Raw genomic sequence first — 15,191 nt, forward strand, 5'->3', positions numbered from 1 at the left:
ATCAAAATGAAATTGCTTTAAAAGGTTAAGGATTCAAATGGAATAATTCAAAAGTTAAGGATTAAAATGGAATTAAAATAAATATTAACGATCATGGATGGAATTTACTCAAAAAGGCATAATTGTAAAGTTTTCAAAAATCAAAGAGTTTGAAAATGATTAGAATTTTATTTAATTTATTAAACTAATATTTAATAATAAAATAAAAATTGAAAATTCTTGAAACTAAAATCAAAGGTGTTAAGTAAAAAGATAATTGAAATAAATGTGGAGTAATTAATTGTAATTTTGAACTTTTAAGATAAATTTATTCTACTTCAAATAAAAAGTATTTTATCCAAAAAAGATTAAAGAGTTCTTGTAAATAAGAACATCTAATCACTAAGTACATATCACGTTCAATTTTGACATGATCAAACTAAATGTTAGCTAAGCTAGATTTAGATTCAATTTAGCTTATTGATGGATAAGCAAGGATAACAAAACATTTAACCTAGTTAATTTTATTTTTTAAAAATTTAGATCGCATCTTTTAATTTATTAGGACCCAATTGGATTCTCATTTTGATCTACTTATCTTTATCTTTGGGCCTTGATCTACTTATCTTTATCTTATGATTTTTCATTATTTTAATAAAATTCAGTAGTTAGTAGAGTATAAAATTCGATTTATTTTCTTTTGTCAAAGGTTGATTTTTGAATTATTAATTAATGAAATATGAAAGGATTGAAATGAATATGACAACGTCTTAGAATTTTTCCTATCCCTATCATTTTTATCAAAAGCTAATTTTCAAATTATTAATTAATAGAATATGAAACGAATGAAGCCAATATGAAAATATTTTAGAACTTTTCTTTTTCATACAATTCTAGTTAAATTAAGTGTTTAGTAGAATATATATATATAAAGGTTTTCAAATAAAATTAACTAATTTATTTTATTTTTAAAATTTATTTTTAAATAATTAATTAATAGAATATGAAATATTGAAATCACCAATATTATAATAAAAGTATTTTTCATAAATGGGCATCTGGCATAAGGCGTTTTTGAGAATGGTCCTTCCTATAATTTTATCTGTTTTTAGCAAAGAAAAAAAATTGGATAAAATTATCCTTAATGAAACCGACCCATTTACTAGGAGCAGCGCCTCAATCCGAAACCTGTTAACGGGTCAAGTATGTCCTTTATATGGACCACAACTCTTCGATTTTCATCAAGAGACCATACATATCCTCAGAAGCAAGTCTGTCAAAAGCATTTCTCGACAGTTTAATTTTCGATCATTTTGACAGTGGTAGGAGCCTTTTGGAGTGGTTATTATTCGCAAAAAGGTAGTTAACATATTGAGCAGTGTGAAGAAGTTGACATTACGTTGAGAAAGGTATAATATTTTTTTATGAATTTTTTATTTTATTTTGAACCATGTGGAGGTTTTTGATATAATGGTTATTGTTCATGTTTAGGGTTAAGGTTTTTGAGCATAAATCTATACATATTGCTTGTTCATATTGATATTGTTATTGTTTGAAATTTTTGAATATAAACATGAAGGTGGTATTATTGGTGTTGTTAGGGTGGAAAGTTGACTAACCATGCATGACTGGTTGATATGTATGTGTTATGACCCTTTGTTAGATAATGCATGAGTGAGGGCGTACTTAGGTGGTTGGCACCTTTTACGTAAGTGGATTTTGGCATAGGGTCATGTAGGGTTTGTGTGATTGTAAATGGGTTTAACTTTGTGTGACTGATTGATAGGTCATTGCGTGACTGGTTTCTAGGTCATTGCATTACGTGACTGGTTTCTAGGTTATTACGTGAATATTGTGTAGGCATGGCGTCAGTTAATGTGTGCGTGATTCGATTAGTTGTTTTTAGAATTGTGTGACTTGTTTATAAATCATTACGTGATTTAATGTTAGTATTTGCATAACTAATTGATTAGGCATTGCGTGACTATTGTTGTAGGAAATTGCACAAGTGTCATAACTGCATGAAATTTATTTGCATGGGTTCATTCTGTATTATTTTGGGTCAATTGTAATGCTTTAATGTGTATATGTTGATTTATTTAATAATCCATGCTCCACACTTGGATTAATTATTCTGTTTCAGGGTTGTCTAAAACAGTTAAAAATATTGTTAAGGTTATTTTTTGAGTGAGCTTATGAGGAGGGCTATTTCTAAGAAATTTTTGTAGTTTTTTTGTTAATCTACAATGATGGTATTGACATGACTAAAATGAGAATGTTATCTATTTTATGTTACAGATGGCCAAGACAGAGCAAGAAGACGTGGAGTCTTTGCTTTGTGTGTCGAGGCACCGGTGGGGTTTAAATGCGGGCATTAACATCCACTGTAAGTGGTCGCATCTGCACATGATACGTGAGATGCTGTGTCAAGTGAACGAGCTGGAAAACTTTAAAAAAACATGCTTCGGGCACATGACGGATGTCGAAGCAGACAAGAGTTTATTCTGCGCCAGTCTCTTGCACAATCTAATGTTGCGTAGAATCAACGAACTTGATGCCACGGAGGCAGAGTTATGGTTCGCAATAGGAAAAACGAAGGCCCACTTTTCTAAGAGGAAGTTCTGTTTGGTGACAGGACTGAAGTTTGGTCCCCTACCGGCCTTCATTGTCAATCCCTACGAGGCCCTCCTTAGAGGAATTCACCTACAATATTGGGGACTTGGGAAGGAGGTGAAGATCCAACAGGTTTTAGATACGTTCAAGGGAGGGCAGTTTCAGCAGGAGGGAGACGTGAGCAAGATGACCCTTGTCTTGATCGTGACCAATGTTTTATTCGGTCAAGACTACAGACGATCTGTGATTCCATGGTTGTTGTCGCTGGTCGAGAACATGGACGAGTGGAATGCATTCCCATGGGGCACATACATGTGGAGTCTGATTGTGGATTAGTTGTTGAGGGGTTTCGAACCTCCTATTGCGAGTGAAGTAGATAAGAAGCGCTACCACCTCTACGGATTCATATAGGCGTTTTAGGTAGTCTGCCATAGCCTAATGTTTATCATTATCATTATTGTTTTTGCATAAGAATTTATGATGTGAGTAAAAATGCTACACAATTGATGTGCAGTTTTGGGCATTAGAAGCAATACCTGAAATCAGAAGCTTGTTCAGAAGGCAATGACAGTCTGGACAGGTTTGGCCAAGAATGCTTAAATGGGAATGTGACGAGAAGCCTACAAACTTCCACGCTAATATTGCAAGTTTGGAGAGAGAGAGCAAGGTGAGTAAAGAACCATATTTTTTTATTTTATTAAATTTTATTTTTATTGTCATAGGGTAGCGAGGGTTATACCTAATGGCAATGTACGTTTTGGTGCAGTTATAGGTAGTGAGGACGTTGGAGCCAATGGCAGAAGAGATGTTGACCTCATACTGGGTGGACATTAAGGTCAATATCTCCGAAGGGCAGCAATACATTCCATTATGGAAGTTGGAGGGTCACCCAGAATTCGGTCCCTAGCAAAGGAGAAAAATAATGGACCATAAAAGGAAAAGTCCAGTACGATGAGCAGTTAAGCTGAGACGCACCACGGACGAGGAGGTCCATTCTGATTTCGGTGCTACTAAGGCACCTCATTCTCCTCCTGTAGCTGTTCATGGTGCTTCTCTTGTTGCTCATCATGCTACTACTCCTGCTGTTCCTCCTTCTGCTTTTGCTGTTGCCCCTCCTCCTACTTTAGGTGCTGCCTCTCATGCTGAGCCATGCAACCGGGTGCTACATCCATAAATGACTACGAGCATTAAGTGAGAGCTGCAAAATATATGGACACAGTGGAAGAAAGACCTCTAGTCATTGTAGACGAATATGTACATGCAGATGCAGTCAATGCATTTGGAGATCTAGACGTTAATGTAGTTGGATATCCAGCGGGTTATGCAGATGCAGATGCAGTCACTGTATAAGCATATCCAGCGCTCACTGTAAGGGCTGGAGGATCAGATTATCGGTCAGTTGATCGACCGTTTTGAGATATGAGGTTTTATGTTATTCATCACGTGAGTTATAACATGTACGATGTATACAGTGTTCTAATGTGTTTGATTTTTTTTATCATTTAGGGCCGAAGCTCACCTCCTGGTAGCCCAATTAAACATCATCTTGCGTCTATCCCATCTCCAGTAGAGGCAGCCCAGCATTCTCAGCCCACACCTTCTCTTGAGGCTCCACCTCCTCCATCTGAGGTCGAAGAGGGACCTCATCCTGCGAGTAGTCGAACTATAACTTTTGCACGTCTTGGTCCTATCCCAACTCTAGCAGAAGCCCCCCCGCATGGTGAGATTACACCTTCTGTTGAGGCTCCACCTCAACCTGAGACTAAAAATGCACTTGTGATCTTAACCAGCAAATACTTGCGAAGCCCATACATTAACCCGCTATTAGTCCAACTCAAAGTGAAGGATGATTTGAAGGACAGATATGAGTCCTTTTTGAAAAACGACCAAGCCAGGTAAAATGAAAACAGTAGACCATATTAGGGTTAACGGTTTTAGGGTATTTGTTACATAGACCTTTTGACATAGGTATTATTATATGGAAATTATGAAAAATGACCTTCGTAATAAAGTGACTTCACAATAATTTTAATTTAACTCTATTTTAAATATGCAGGGTTAACATTCTGGGCATCGAAGGGCAGAAGGGCCTTGATTTTTTTCGGCAATTAGAGATGCAGACGGAGTTGATGGACACCCAACAAATTGATGCATGCATCAGTGTGTTGTGTAAGCAGGCACACGAGCACCATCCACAACACTACAAGTAGAGAATATGCATCGTTAAGACCGCATTCTATGTAAGTATATTATATTTTACTGAGTTGTAATCATTCAAATGTATGGGGTTTAAGGTTACTTAATTGCATATAACTATTGTGCTTAACGTAATTGACAACTTATTTTGCTCAATCTGAGCCAAGAAATGCAACCTTCCCCCACCGAGAAGACATTAAAGCCGAGTGAGGCGGTTATGCCAGACGATGTGCTTGAGTATGCAAGGGGTGGGAGACCTCCGTGGGGTTTGCCATGGCATGAGGTTGACTAAATTCTAGTATCGTTCTTTTTCGACTGCCACAGGGTGGTAGTGCACGTTAACTTGCTGAAATAGACTATGATGTTAGTGGACTCATCGTACAGTTGGAAAGAAGCACTGAAGTTTGACTTGCGTGATAAGCAGATGAGTCCACTAACATCATTATATGCCACCAGGTGAGGTACTTTGTTAGCTCGCACCATTAAAAACGAGCTTTGACGCAGATGAAATATAGGTTAAATGAGAAGACCCCGATACAGCAAGATTCGCACAGTTGCTAGGATTAGGTTATAGCCTCGTTGCAATGGTTGATCAGCTCGGAGGATCAGACGCTGAAGGCAAACGCCATAGAAGGCATTCGAACAAAGTTTTCCCTTGAGATTTTTGCCAATAGCTTAAGTTGTTAAATTTTTTAATTTGTTTATTCTTTTTCAATCTGTAAATAACATTAACATTATTTTGTATCATTTCCATATTATTCTTTGTTGTATCATTTACATATTATTCTTTGTATTCATTCATGTGATAAGCATACAGGTCCAATAAGAACAACATTGTTTTTTTTCTTATTCAAGTAGTAAAGTCTGTTAGTATTTTACACAATTTACATGACAGAGTTCATTCGTTTGCATATGCCAACCCCCCTTGACTTCTTTACTTTATAGCCTATATGACATGTTGAATGCATTGCTTGACATAGGGTTGTAAGCAGTTGCTATTGAATTGTGTGAATGGTAAGGATGGAATCGTATCACCAGTTGATATTGATTCACAGGAGTATTTGTTATGGAGTCACACGAGTACTAAATTTTGAATCAAGTCAGTAGTTAATATGGAATCGCGTCACTAATCCACTTGGAATCGTGTGAGTAATAAATATGGATCGCGTGAACTGTTAAGATTTAGAATCGTGTAAGTATTTGATATTAACTCCTGTTAGTAGTAACTATGAAGTGGCGTTACTAGTTAATATGGAAGCACGTGACACGACTTTTTTGTGGAATCGCGTCACTAGTTGATATTGACTAGCGTGAGTAATATATGTGGAGTGGCGTTACTAGTTATTATGGTATGGCGTGAGTATTTATTCTAAAATTGCATGAGTTAAAAAATTAAGTCTCGTGACTGGCTATTATGGAATTGCGTTACTAGTTGATATGGAGTCGCGTGAGTAGTATATATGGAGTGGCATAACAAATTCTTATTGAATCACGTGACTAGATGATCTTGCATTGCGTGACTCACTCATTGTGTGTCATGTTCTTCAAATAAGGGTAAGCCAATTATCATGGATAATATCAAACCATAACTCAACCCTAGGCACCATCATAATAAAATATTGAGTTGAACACCCTAAACCCTCAAACAGATGAAAGTTAAGCACATGTTGAGAGAATTTAAAGAAAACAAAATACCACAAGTCAATTATGAAAAATACAAACAACAGTATCCATATCCATAATCCAGTTAACCCACAACTCTCAAATATGAATGTTCATCTAGTATGGTTGACTCAACCACAACTAATGACAACTGACTTCCTTTTGTCTCTGAGGTTAATGTCGGAGAAACTCATCTATAGACAGTCAATTTTGCTGCGCTTTTGCTGCCTGAATAGTTGTATCTATTCTTTACATTAGAAGATTCTCAACATTCTGTATCCTTAATTCCAATGCTTGCATTCTAGCAGTTTGATTATTGAGTTTCTCATCAATCCTCATAAACATATTATACATCACATTATTGGAAACAGGAACTCTAGACGGTTGTCTGGATGGAGTATCATAGGCAGGATGAACTGGGCTGCCTTCGACAGAGTTCAATGGCTCATCAAGACTCAAGTCACATCATTTTTTCACGACCCATCTAAAAGAGAGATTATGAGGCCTGCGACTGGTCCAATTAGCTAGTTACCTATTGCTCCATATCCCCTTCTTCTTAACTATAGTCGATATGATGTTCCTATATGGAAGGGTCATCTTTTCCCGCATGGCAACTTGTCTCATTCTCATGATCATATATTCTGCAATATTCACGCCAAATTGGCTTCCAATTGTTTCCATCATCCACAGATCCTCAGCGCTAACATGTCTTAAATGACTGCTCCTTCCCTATAATGTGGATGCCAGAAAATTATATACCAGCTTATCTGGTGCAGATTTCAAATGACGAGCAGAACATGACTCTGCAATGTATGGTTCTTTTCTACCTGTCACTTAGGCCCACATGCGGGACGGGTCATATGATGAGGGAGGTCTGTATTATCCGTGTCTGTACTCCGTTTTCAGGAGCTTCCCAATGTTAAAGGGAGTAATTGTAAACTCTATTCCTCTTAAAAACACGTTCAAAACAAATGGGTCAAAATCTCTAGGATTTTCAAATTCATTTTCACTCTGGCGAATGCTGGAGTAAAATTCCTTAACACTATAATCAAATTATGGAAAGGTATTTAGACCCTTAAGTTTACCCATGTCGAAAAATGAAAATAAGTCACCCTCAAGGTATATGTTTTCCTTTAAGCTTTCCCAATCTACCACTTTCCCGCACGATATGATGGCATTCTCTATTTCTCAATACCTACCACCATGTGATATGTCCCTAAACAATAAGGAAGAGCACAAATCATTACCTGGTTCAATTGAAAGACCAATTGATGTGACAGACAGTTGAAGATCTAGTTTCCATTTCTTCCTTGATCATAGGCTTGAGTATTCATTATCACCCATACTTTGGTCTCCATTGTCACAGACATTGGGTTTGCTTGAAGATGCGACTATTGCTTAAGATAGTGCAAAACGGTTCAGCTCCGTGGGGTTCAACTTCTCTTCACCCCTAAACTAAGTTTGGAATGATTGGAAGATGAAACAACAGCTATCGATATATCATAAGCTATGGATAGATATTGGGAATACTAGCATATGAAAGAAATGGTATCTATCGATATATTTATCTATATTTATCATCTATCGATATATTTATCATCTATGGATAGATATTCCCGCATATGATAGATTTTGGTTGTATTTACAAATATTTGTATCTTTCATGTATCGAGTACATTGAACTATTGCTGCTTGCCATGCTTTGATGTGAGATTGTTTCGCTTAATTGATTGTCTTTTGTTTATCTTATGCCTTTTATGTTTTTTGATTACAACGGTTGACATTAAGAACAATTACCATAAAAGCAAGTACCATAAAACCCTAAACCCTTGTACTATAGCTATCCAAACAATGCTATTATTATACATTATTTTTTAGGGAAAAATATGAAGCAGGATGCCAAAATCAACCATGCAAATATTATTAAATATTTTGTGCTTTATTTAATGGTTTACAAAGAAAAACAAATTATGAAGGAATACAATGAATTTGATTATCCAACAAATGGGCTAAGTACTGTAATTGGAATTTCATGATCCAACTATGCAATGACATTTTTGTAAATAAAGGGAACTGTAGTCAACTATAGATAAATATCTAATTTTTTTTCAGCACTTTCTCCTCACTTCCAGCAGCTTCTTCTTTTTCTTCCCATCCTTCTTCCTCAATAAACGTTTTCCATATTGCATGGAAGCCATCCCTTGAAACCTCCATAACTTTGTCAAAGTAACTTTAATTCTCATACTTTGGTACACTTTTTCATAGGACTCTTTGTGTTCTTTCACTTTTTCACCTCAAAGATCCTCAAAAGTCTTTCCTCAATACTTTCTCTCAGTAGCTGGATGTAAAAAAATGAAAATAAGTCACCCTCAAGCTTTCCTTAACTTTCTCTATTCAACTTCTCTCACCCTTAAACTAAATTTGGAACTGTTCAAAGATGAAACGGTAGCTATCAATATATTTATAAGTGAAAATTGTGGGAAATAACCTTTGTAGTAAGGTAACTTAAAAAACGCCATATAATATATCTTTTTGATCAGAAGGAAACATGTCTAATCTTTGTGTTGTAGCAGTGTTCATTGCAACCATACTGGAATCATCATTCATGAGTCTAGCTGACTTCAAGGATGATTCTTCTTACTAGCATCTGAAGCCCAACGACGTGAGCCCCTACACTGTCACATGACTCATGCTATTTTTCACTTTGAGTGCTACCCAAACCATTTGGTGTATCCTAGCCATTTGAACTTGATGGTTGATTTGGCTCATCAAGAGAGGCCCAACCTTCATAACATTCTGGTGACTTTTGTTGTTCCCAGCCACTAGATTTGGAAGAATCGTCTAAGGTTTTCGAAGGAATGACATCTTCTGTTCCCCAACCAGACTGTGGCAGTGTTTCACTAGCATAAGGTTTTTCACATTCTTCCTTCATTGTTCCCCAACTAGTTCCACCGTCCCCACCATTGGACTTGAAGGTTTTGTCATCCATATGGACATCTTGCGTATCTAACTTTTCATTCCTCAACCAGACAGTTTAGTTTGCTCTTTCATAAAGTTCCATCCACTCTGAGAGAGACATCTTGTGTTTTAGATTTGCTTGTCCCCCAGTCACCCCACTCAGTTTGCTTCATTGTACTGGTCACAGCTGCTACAACATTTTGTGTTTTAGATTTGCTTGTCCCCCAATCACAACAGTCATTTTGCTTCGTTGTTCTGGTCATTGCTGCTGCAACATCATCTGTTGCAAATATCATCTGCAGACTCTGTTAAACTCTGTTAAAATCAAGTTGAAATAGTATTATTGAATGCAACTATCAATGGCCAGTTTGAAACAATCCCTAACAACTGACGTCTGAAGAGCCACTATCTTCAGGTACAACACCTATAACGTTATCAGAGTTTGTAGTCCGCATTAGACAGCAGTTTCATGTGTGCCCAAGTTGTTTGTAAATTGCACATGCCTTGGGTCATCGTCGTCGAGCCGTCGGTTGAGTAGATGATGTTTCCTCATTTATCGGTGGAGCTGCAACCAAAGTCCTACAATTTTTTCTATTATGACCATAGCTCTTGCATTATGAACATCTACGTCGTTCGCTACTTTCCCCAACTAATGGAATCCTTTTCCTCCTAGGTTTTCCCGCTTGACCTCACCAACTTGGTTGCAAGACAACAATTTGTTGAACGTCATGAAGGATGTCCCATTCACTTGGATGCCCAACCGGGCGAATGGGAATCGCATATCCCTCATCCCAAGACCAAGTCCTGTAATAGTCTGAGCATAATTCAATGATTGCATGTTTGCACTTACTGCCAATGCAATGAAATCACAGTTGGCGAACAATGTAAAAATTCAATTCATCATGCACAATATAACAAAACATGATTGTTCATACCTTATTGCTGCCATGGCATACGTGCAGGGGAGTAGATCGGTCTGAAACTCACCGCATGAACACGTCTTGGTGGAGAGGTTCACTACTCTGTCCTTAGTCTCGCCTATAACTTGAAACTTCACCCGATCGATTGCTTGTATGGAAAAGTGACATGCTTCATTGAACTATCTGTTCAACAGATCGATAGCCCAAGGGTTGAGGGGCGTGATCAAATTCAATGTCTCATTGTGCCGGTCATGGAACTAACGTTGAAGCATGCCTCTGATGTACTCGATCAACACTGTTATTGGCATTTTTCTTGTATGCCTCAAGCAGAAGTTAATACACTCCGCAATGTTGGATGTCGTTAGCTTGTATCACCTTACTGGTGACCGTGCACGTGCCCATCTCTCAAGGCTTAATCTCATAAGGCTGTCATAAATAGGTTTGCAAAGCTGTTTCAACTTATTCATATGTCTATCAAAATTGGTGACCCTATAGCAGTTGGCAGCCATGGTGAAAATCGTGGCAACATCTTCGCATTTGAACCCGTTTTTAACGTTTTTCCATAAGTGGTAATTACATAAACCGTGATGAGTGTCCTTGTACACTTTCTCAACCGCATTCTTAATGCCAAGATGCTGATTAGAAATGAACATTGCATTTTCAAGACAACCAATCGCACGACGCAATTGGTTAAGAAACCATGACCAAGACTCTTCGTCTTCGACGTGGCCAATGCCAAATGCAAATGGATATATTTGTTCATTCGCATCTTTGCATATCGTCACAAACAGAATACCCTTAAATCTGTCTTTTAGATGTGTGGCAGCGATAGCGACCACAGGCCGCATTACAGCACTAAACCCCCGAATACATGACCCGAATGCTTAAACACAATATTTGAATCATTCCCTATCAGTAGTGGCACACGTGACAGTACCAGGATTTTCACGTTCCAACATATGGAAATACGAGGAGAGAAGTTGGAATGACTCTTTCGATGAACCGAACACAAGACTTTCTGCATACTCATTCGCTTGCCAAGCCTTACCATATAGGCATTGCAATCCCCACTTGTGATTCATCTCTTCCATTATTTCCTTGATCTCAATGGGGTTACACAATTTCCTTGCGCCCTACTGGAGATAAGGTCACCAATTACCCTCGCGCTTGCAGTTCGGTACCCACATTGCAAACCATCAACAGTTCATGTGTGTACCTTCTGAAACGTTTGAAGCTGCCAATGTTCTCCTTCAGGCAACTTCGTTGCACGCAAAGCAAACTTGCATGCCTTATCCTTACAACCAACCTCAAAACAAGCGTGACATGACTTTTTAACTCTAACCTCAAAATGCTCTTTAGTGCCAACATGCTCAAAGCTTGTTTCAATTCAGCCCTCTATGGAAACACTTTTCTGCGATATAAGTGGTCGTCTATTGAGTTGGATTCCTCACTCCCAACTGTTTGGAAGGATATCATATCTAGTCCAGGAATAATCCATTGACGAGATACCCCTGTATTTACCCTTTATTGATCACTATCATCAGGCGAACGAATGTCATTCTCAAGTGCAATGGCGTTCTCGTAAATAGGGTTCGCACCTTCAACATCTTCTAATTCAACAATTCTGCCATGGTCGTCCAACTCAACCTCTTTTAACACAATAGTTGTAGTATGACCTTTACCGCCATCTGCATGATTACAATCAAGAATGTCGGTCTGCTCAACCCTGTCATCCTCTAAATGTTCTTCATGTCCGCCAATGTAATCATCTTCACAGTCATCACGCAATTCATCGTTCCAATCCGCAGTGTCATCTTCTTCAACATCATCTTTAATTTGATCAGATGCATCGTTATCATTCATAACCCTCACAGTGTCGTTTGCTAATGACAATGGACCCAATGCATTTTCGACCGACTGTTGTGTTTGTTACAAAGTACCAAGTATTTCGTTCGATGTACATTCCGATCAAAATTGTGCAGACATCATTTGCAGACACCTCATGTGTGCGTCGGGCTACTGAAACTCATGAGGATACGTCAAACGTGATTGCCACAGTTGTTTGTTAGGAAATGAATGGTGTGGTATGTCACAATAATTAACATTCTGTTCTTGGTTATTACTATGTTGGATACCGTGCTCATGTGGAATATTGTTTGCATTTCTTGCCTTAACTGTCACAAACATAACAACTACCCTCTCATCTCGCAAAATACTTGCTATATCTTCATCATCCCTGATAACTGTGCGCGAAACCCCTGCGGCATGGCTGAGCGATGCATGTAGCTCAATTTTATTATTATGTGAGTTGACCCCAACAACCTCTTCAACCAGCTTCACTAGTCCCAAAAATGACAAATCACTCCCAACACCCCTCACTCGTGTCTCAGCACCCTTGTAAGTGTCATCGACCTAATGACCACCGTATGTAATCATAAGCTTCACATTTGGCAAGCCGCTAAAATTTAACAGAAAATAAGTGTCACAATCAGTCAATTTATCAAAAATTGCCCCTCAATGCATAGAAACCACTTATGCAATACCTAAGTCACATTTGGCTGGCCACAGAAATTTAACAGAAATTTAGTGTCGCAATGTCTAATACACATTAATGCAATGCCTAACAACTAGTGAACAAAAGCCCCAAAACAAAAGGTGAATTGCATAAGTCACGCGCGACCACTCTCGCAATACATAACAATAGGTCACGCAATATATAAAAATCAATCACGTAAACCTAAAAAACTACTGAACAAAAGCCTCAAAATAACACATGAATTGCACAAGTCACGCACCACCACTCTCACAATACATAACAACAGGTCACACAATATATAAAAACCAATTAGCAAGCCTAAAAAACTACTGAACAAAAGCCTCAAAACAACACATGAATTACACAAGTCATGCGCCACCACTCTCGCTACAACAAGTAATGCAATATATAAAAACCAGTCACGCACTGCCTAAAAAACTACTGAACAAAAGCCTCAAAACAACACATGAATTGCACAAGTCAGTCACGCACTGTCAGGCTCACAACACCTAAGAATAAGTCACTCAATGAATAATAAGCCTTAAAACAAGAGGTGAATTGCACAAGTCACGCACCACCAGTCTCGTAATACCTAATAATAAGTCAATCGATGCCTAATATCCACTCACGTTATGCCAACTTAAACAATCCTGTACTGGCCCAACATCACACAATACATAACAACGTCACCATAGGTGCTCTATTCCATATACATATAAATCACTCACGCAATGTCTCAACAGAAGATATGCATTGCACAATTCACGCACCGCATATAACCTTAAACCCTAATACCTAATAATAGGTCACGTAATGCCTAACATCCACTCACGAAGTTATTCAGCATAATATAACTTAAACAAAGAAAATAAAAATAAGAAAAGACATAAGAAAATATATGCTCAATGAAATTTCTTCAAATTTTATTTATTAGATTTTCTTAAATAAAAGAAGATGATACAAAAAAATGAACCATAGTTCATTTCTTCCTAAGTTCATCTACTATTTCATATATCTCCGCGAGAATCTTGTTGTTGCTCAAGATGTCAGCCTCCAATTCAAAAGTCCTGGCCATCAACTTTTCTATGAGGGTGTACATCTCTTGTTGGAATATCTCTAGCTTCTCCCTCAGAGGCATCTCCTTCTCTTCGGAGGCCGCCTCTTCCCCATTATCGCCTCTTGGATCTCTGGATGCCATTTTACAATAATTTGATATTGATTTAGATAATTGAATTTGATTCAAATGGTTAATGGTTCCCTTTATTTATAAGCATGAATGCTGACTCTTCATTTTCTACACCCATATCAGTGCAATGAAGAGGGGCTGAATTGGTTATTATTAAGTACCTGTTCGGCCTGACGTTTCATCTTATCTACCTCTTTCAAATAAAAGCCAAGCCAAACATCATTTTTCAAGAAATTCTTAATAAAAAGTAGCTTAAAGCTTTTCTCTCTTTTTCACTAATCAAAAGGATTTTAATGTTACATATATATCGTTTCCTCTTTTTTCTTCTTTCTTCTTAATTTAAGCATCATGCTCCGATTGCTTGGTAGACCAACCAAAATTTTCCTTTATTTATAGGCATGAATGCTGACTCTCCATTTTCTACACCCATATAACTGCAATGAAGGGGGGCTGAATTGATTATTAAGTACCTGTTTGGCCTGGCATTTCATCTTATCTACCTCTTGCAAGCAAAAGCTAGGCCAAACATCATTTTTCAATAGATTCTTAATGAAAAGCAGCTAAAGGTTTTCTCTCTTTTTCACTAATCAAAAGGATTTTAATGTTACATATATATCATTTCCTCAACGATCTTCTTTTTTCTTAATCCAAGCATCATGGTCCGATTGCTTGGTAGACCAACCAAAATCTTATACTATTACTACTATACAAGTCTGAAAATTGTTCCCTTTCTTTATTGATTTCTTTGATTTTAACATCTGAAATTATATATAAACTTTAAGCATTACATTATAGCTTATTAGGTTATTGAAGATGACACTTAACATCTTTTATGGTAATTTTAACTGAAATTACAGTTTATATAATTTAATTTGGTAAACAGTTTACCAAACAGCTTTAGCCTATTTCTCTTCTAATTTTACACAATTTGTTATTAAAGGGGCTGAATCAGTAGATAAGCACCTTCAGCATTAGGTAGCTAAAGTCACGCAATGCCTACAAATAGGTCACACAATGCTCAACAAATATTCAATTAAATAATGTCTATCACGCAACGCTCAACAAATATTTAGTTACGTAATGCCTATAAACAAGTCACACAATGCTCAACAAATATTCAGTCACATAACATTCAGTCACG

General features: G+C 37.3%; 1 protein-coding gene across 1 annotated transcript; it reads right to left on the reverse strand.

The window, feature by feature from the left end:
• Positions 1 to 9,497: 9,497 nt before the first annotated feature.
• LOC148763251 (uncharacterized) lies at positions 9,498 to 11,176 on the reverse strand. The gene is made up of 4 exons (XM_088805764.1): positions 10,704 to 11,176; positions 10,106 to 10,257; positions 9,801 to 9,832; positions 9,498 to 9,713 (listed from the first exon to the last, which is right to left on the reverse strand). Exons 1-4 carry the CDS (start codon positions 11,174 to 11,176, stop codon positions 9,498 to 9,500), a joined length of 873 nt encoding a protein of 290 aa, XP_088661890.1.
• Between the last annotated feature and the right edge of the window lie 4,015 nt (positions 11,177 to 15,191).

Source organism: Theobroma cacao, chromosome 4 (genome assembly GCF_053813885.1).
Source record: "Theobroma cacao isolate CCN51 chromosome 4, ASM5381388v1, whole genome shotgun sequence".
NCBI lineage: Eukaryota > Viridiplantae > Streptophyta > Magnoliopsida > Malvales > Malvaceae > Theobroma > Theobroma cacao.

Excerpts from the sequence above, each read along its gene's own strand:
- LOC148763251 (XM_088805764.1), bottom strand. The coding sequence starts at position 11,176 with ATGCGGCCTGTGGTCGCTATCGCTGCCACACATCTAAAAGACAGATTT. Across the intron at positions 10,258-10,703 it reads CGTGCACGGTCACCAGTAAG|TAAGTGCAAACATGCAATCA; the intron begins GTGATACAAGCT and ends TTGCATTGGCAG. Across the intron at positions 9,714-9,800 it reads AAGATAGTGGCTCTTCAGAC|AGTCTGCAGATGATATTTGC; the intron begins GTCAGTTGTTAG and ends AGAGTTTAACAG.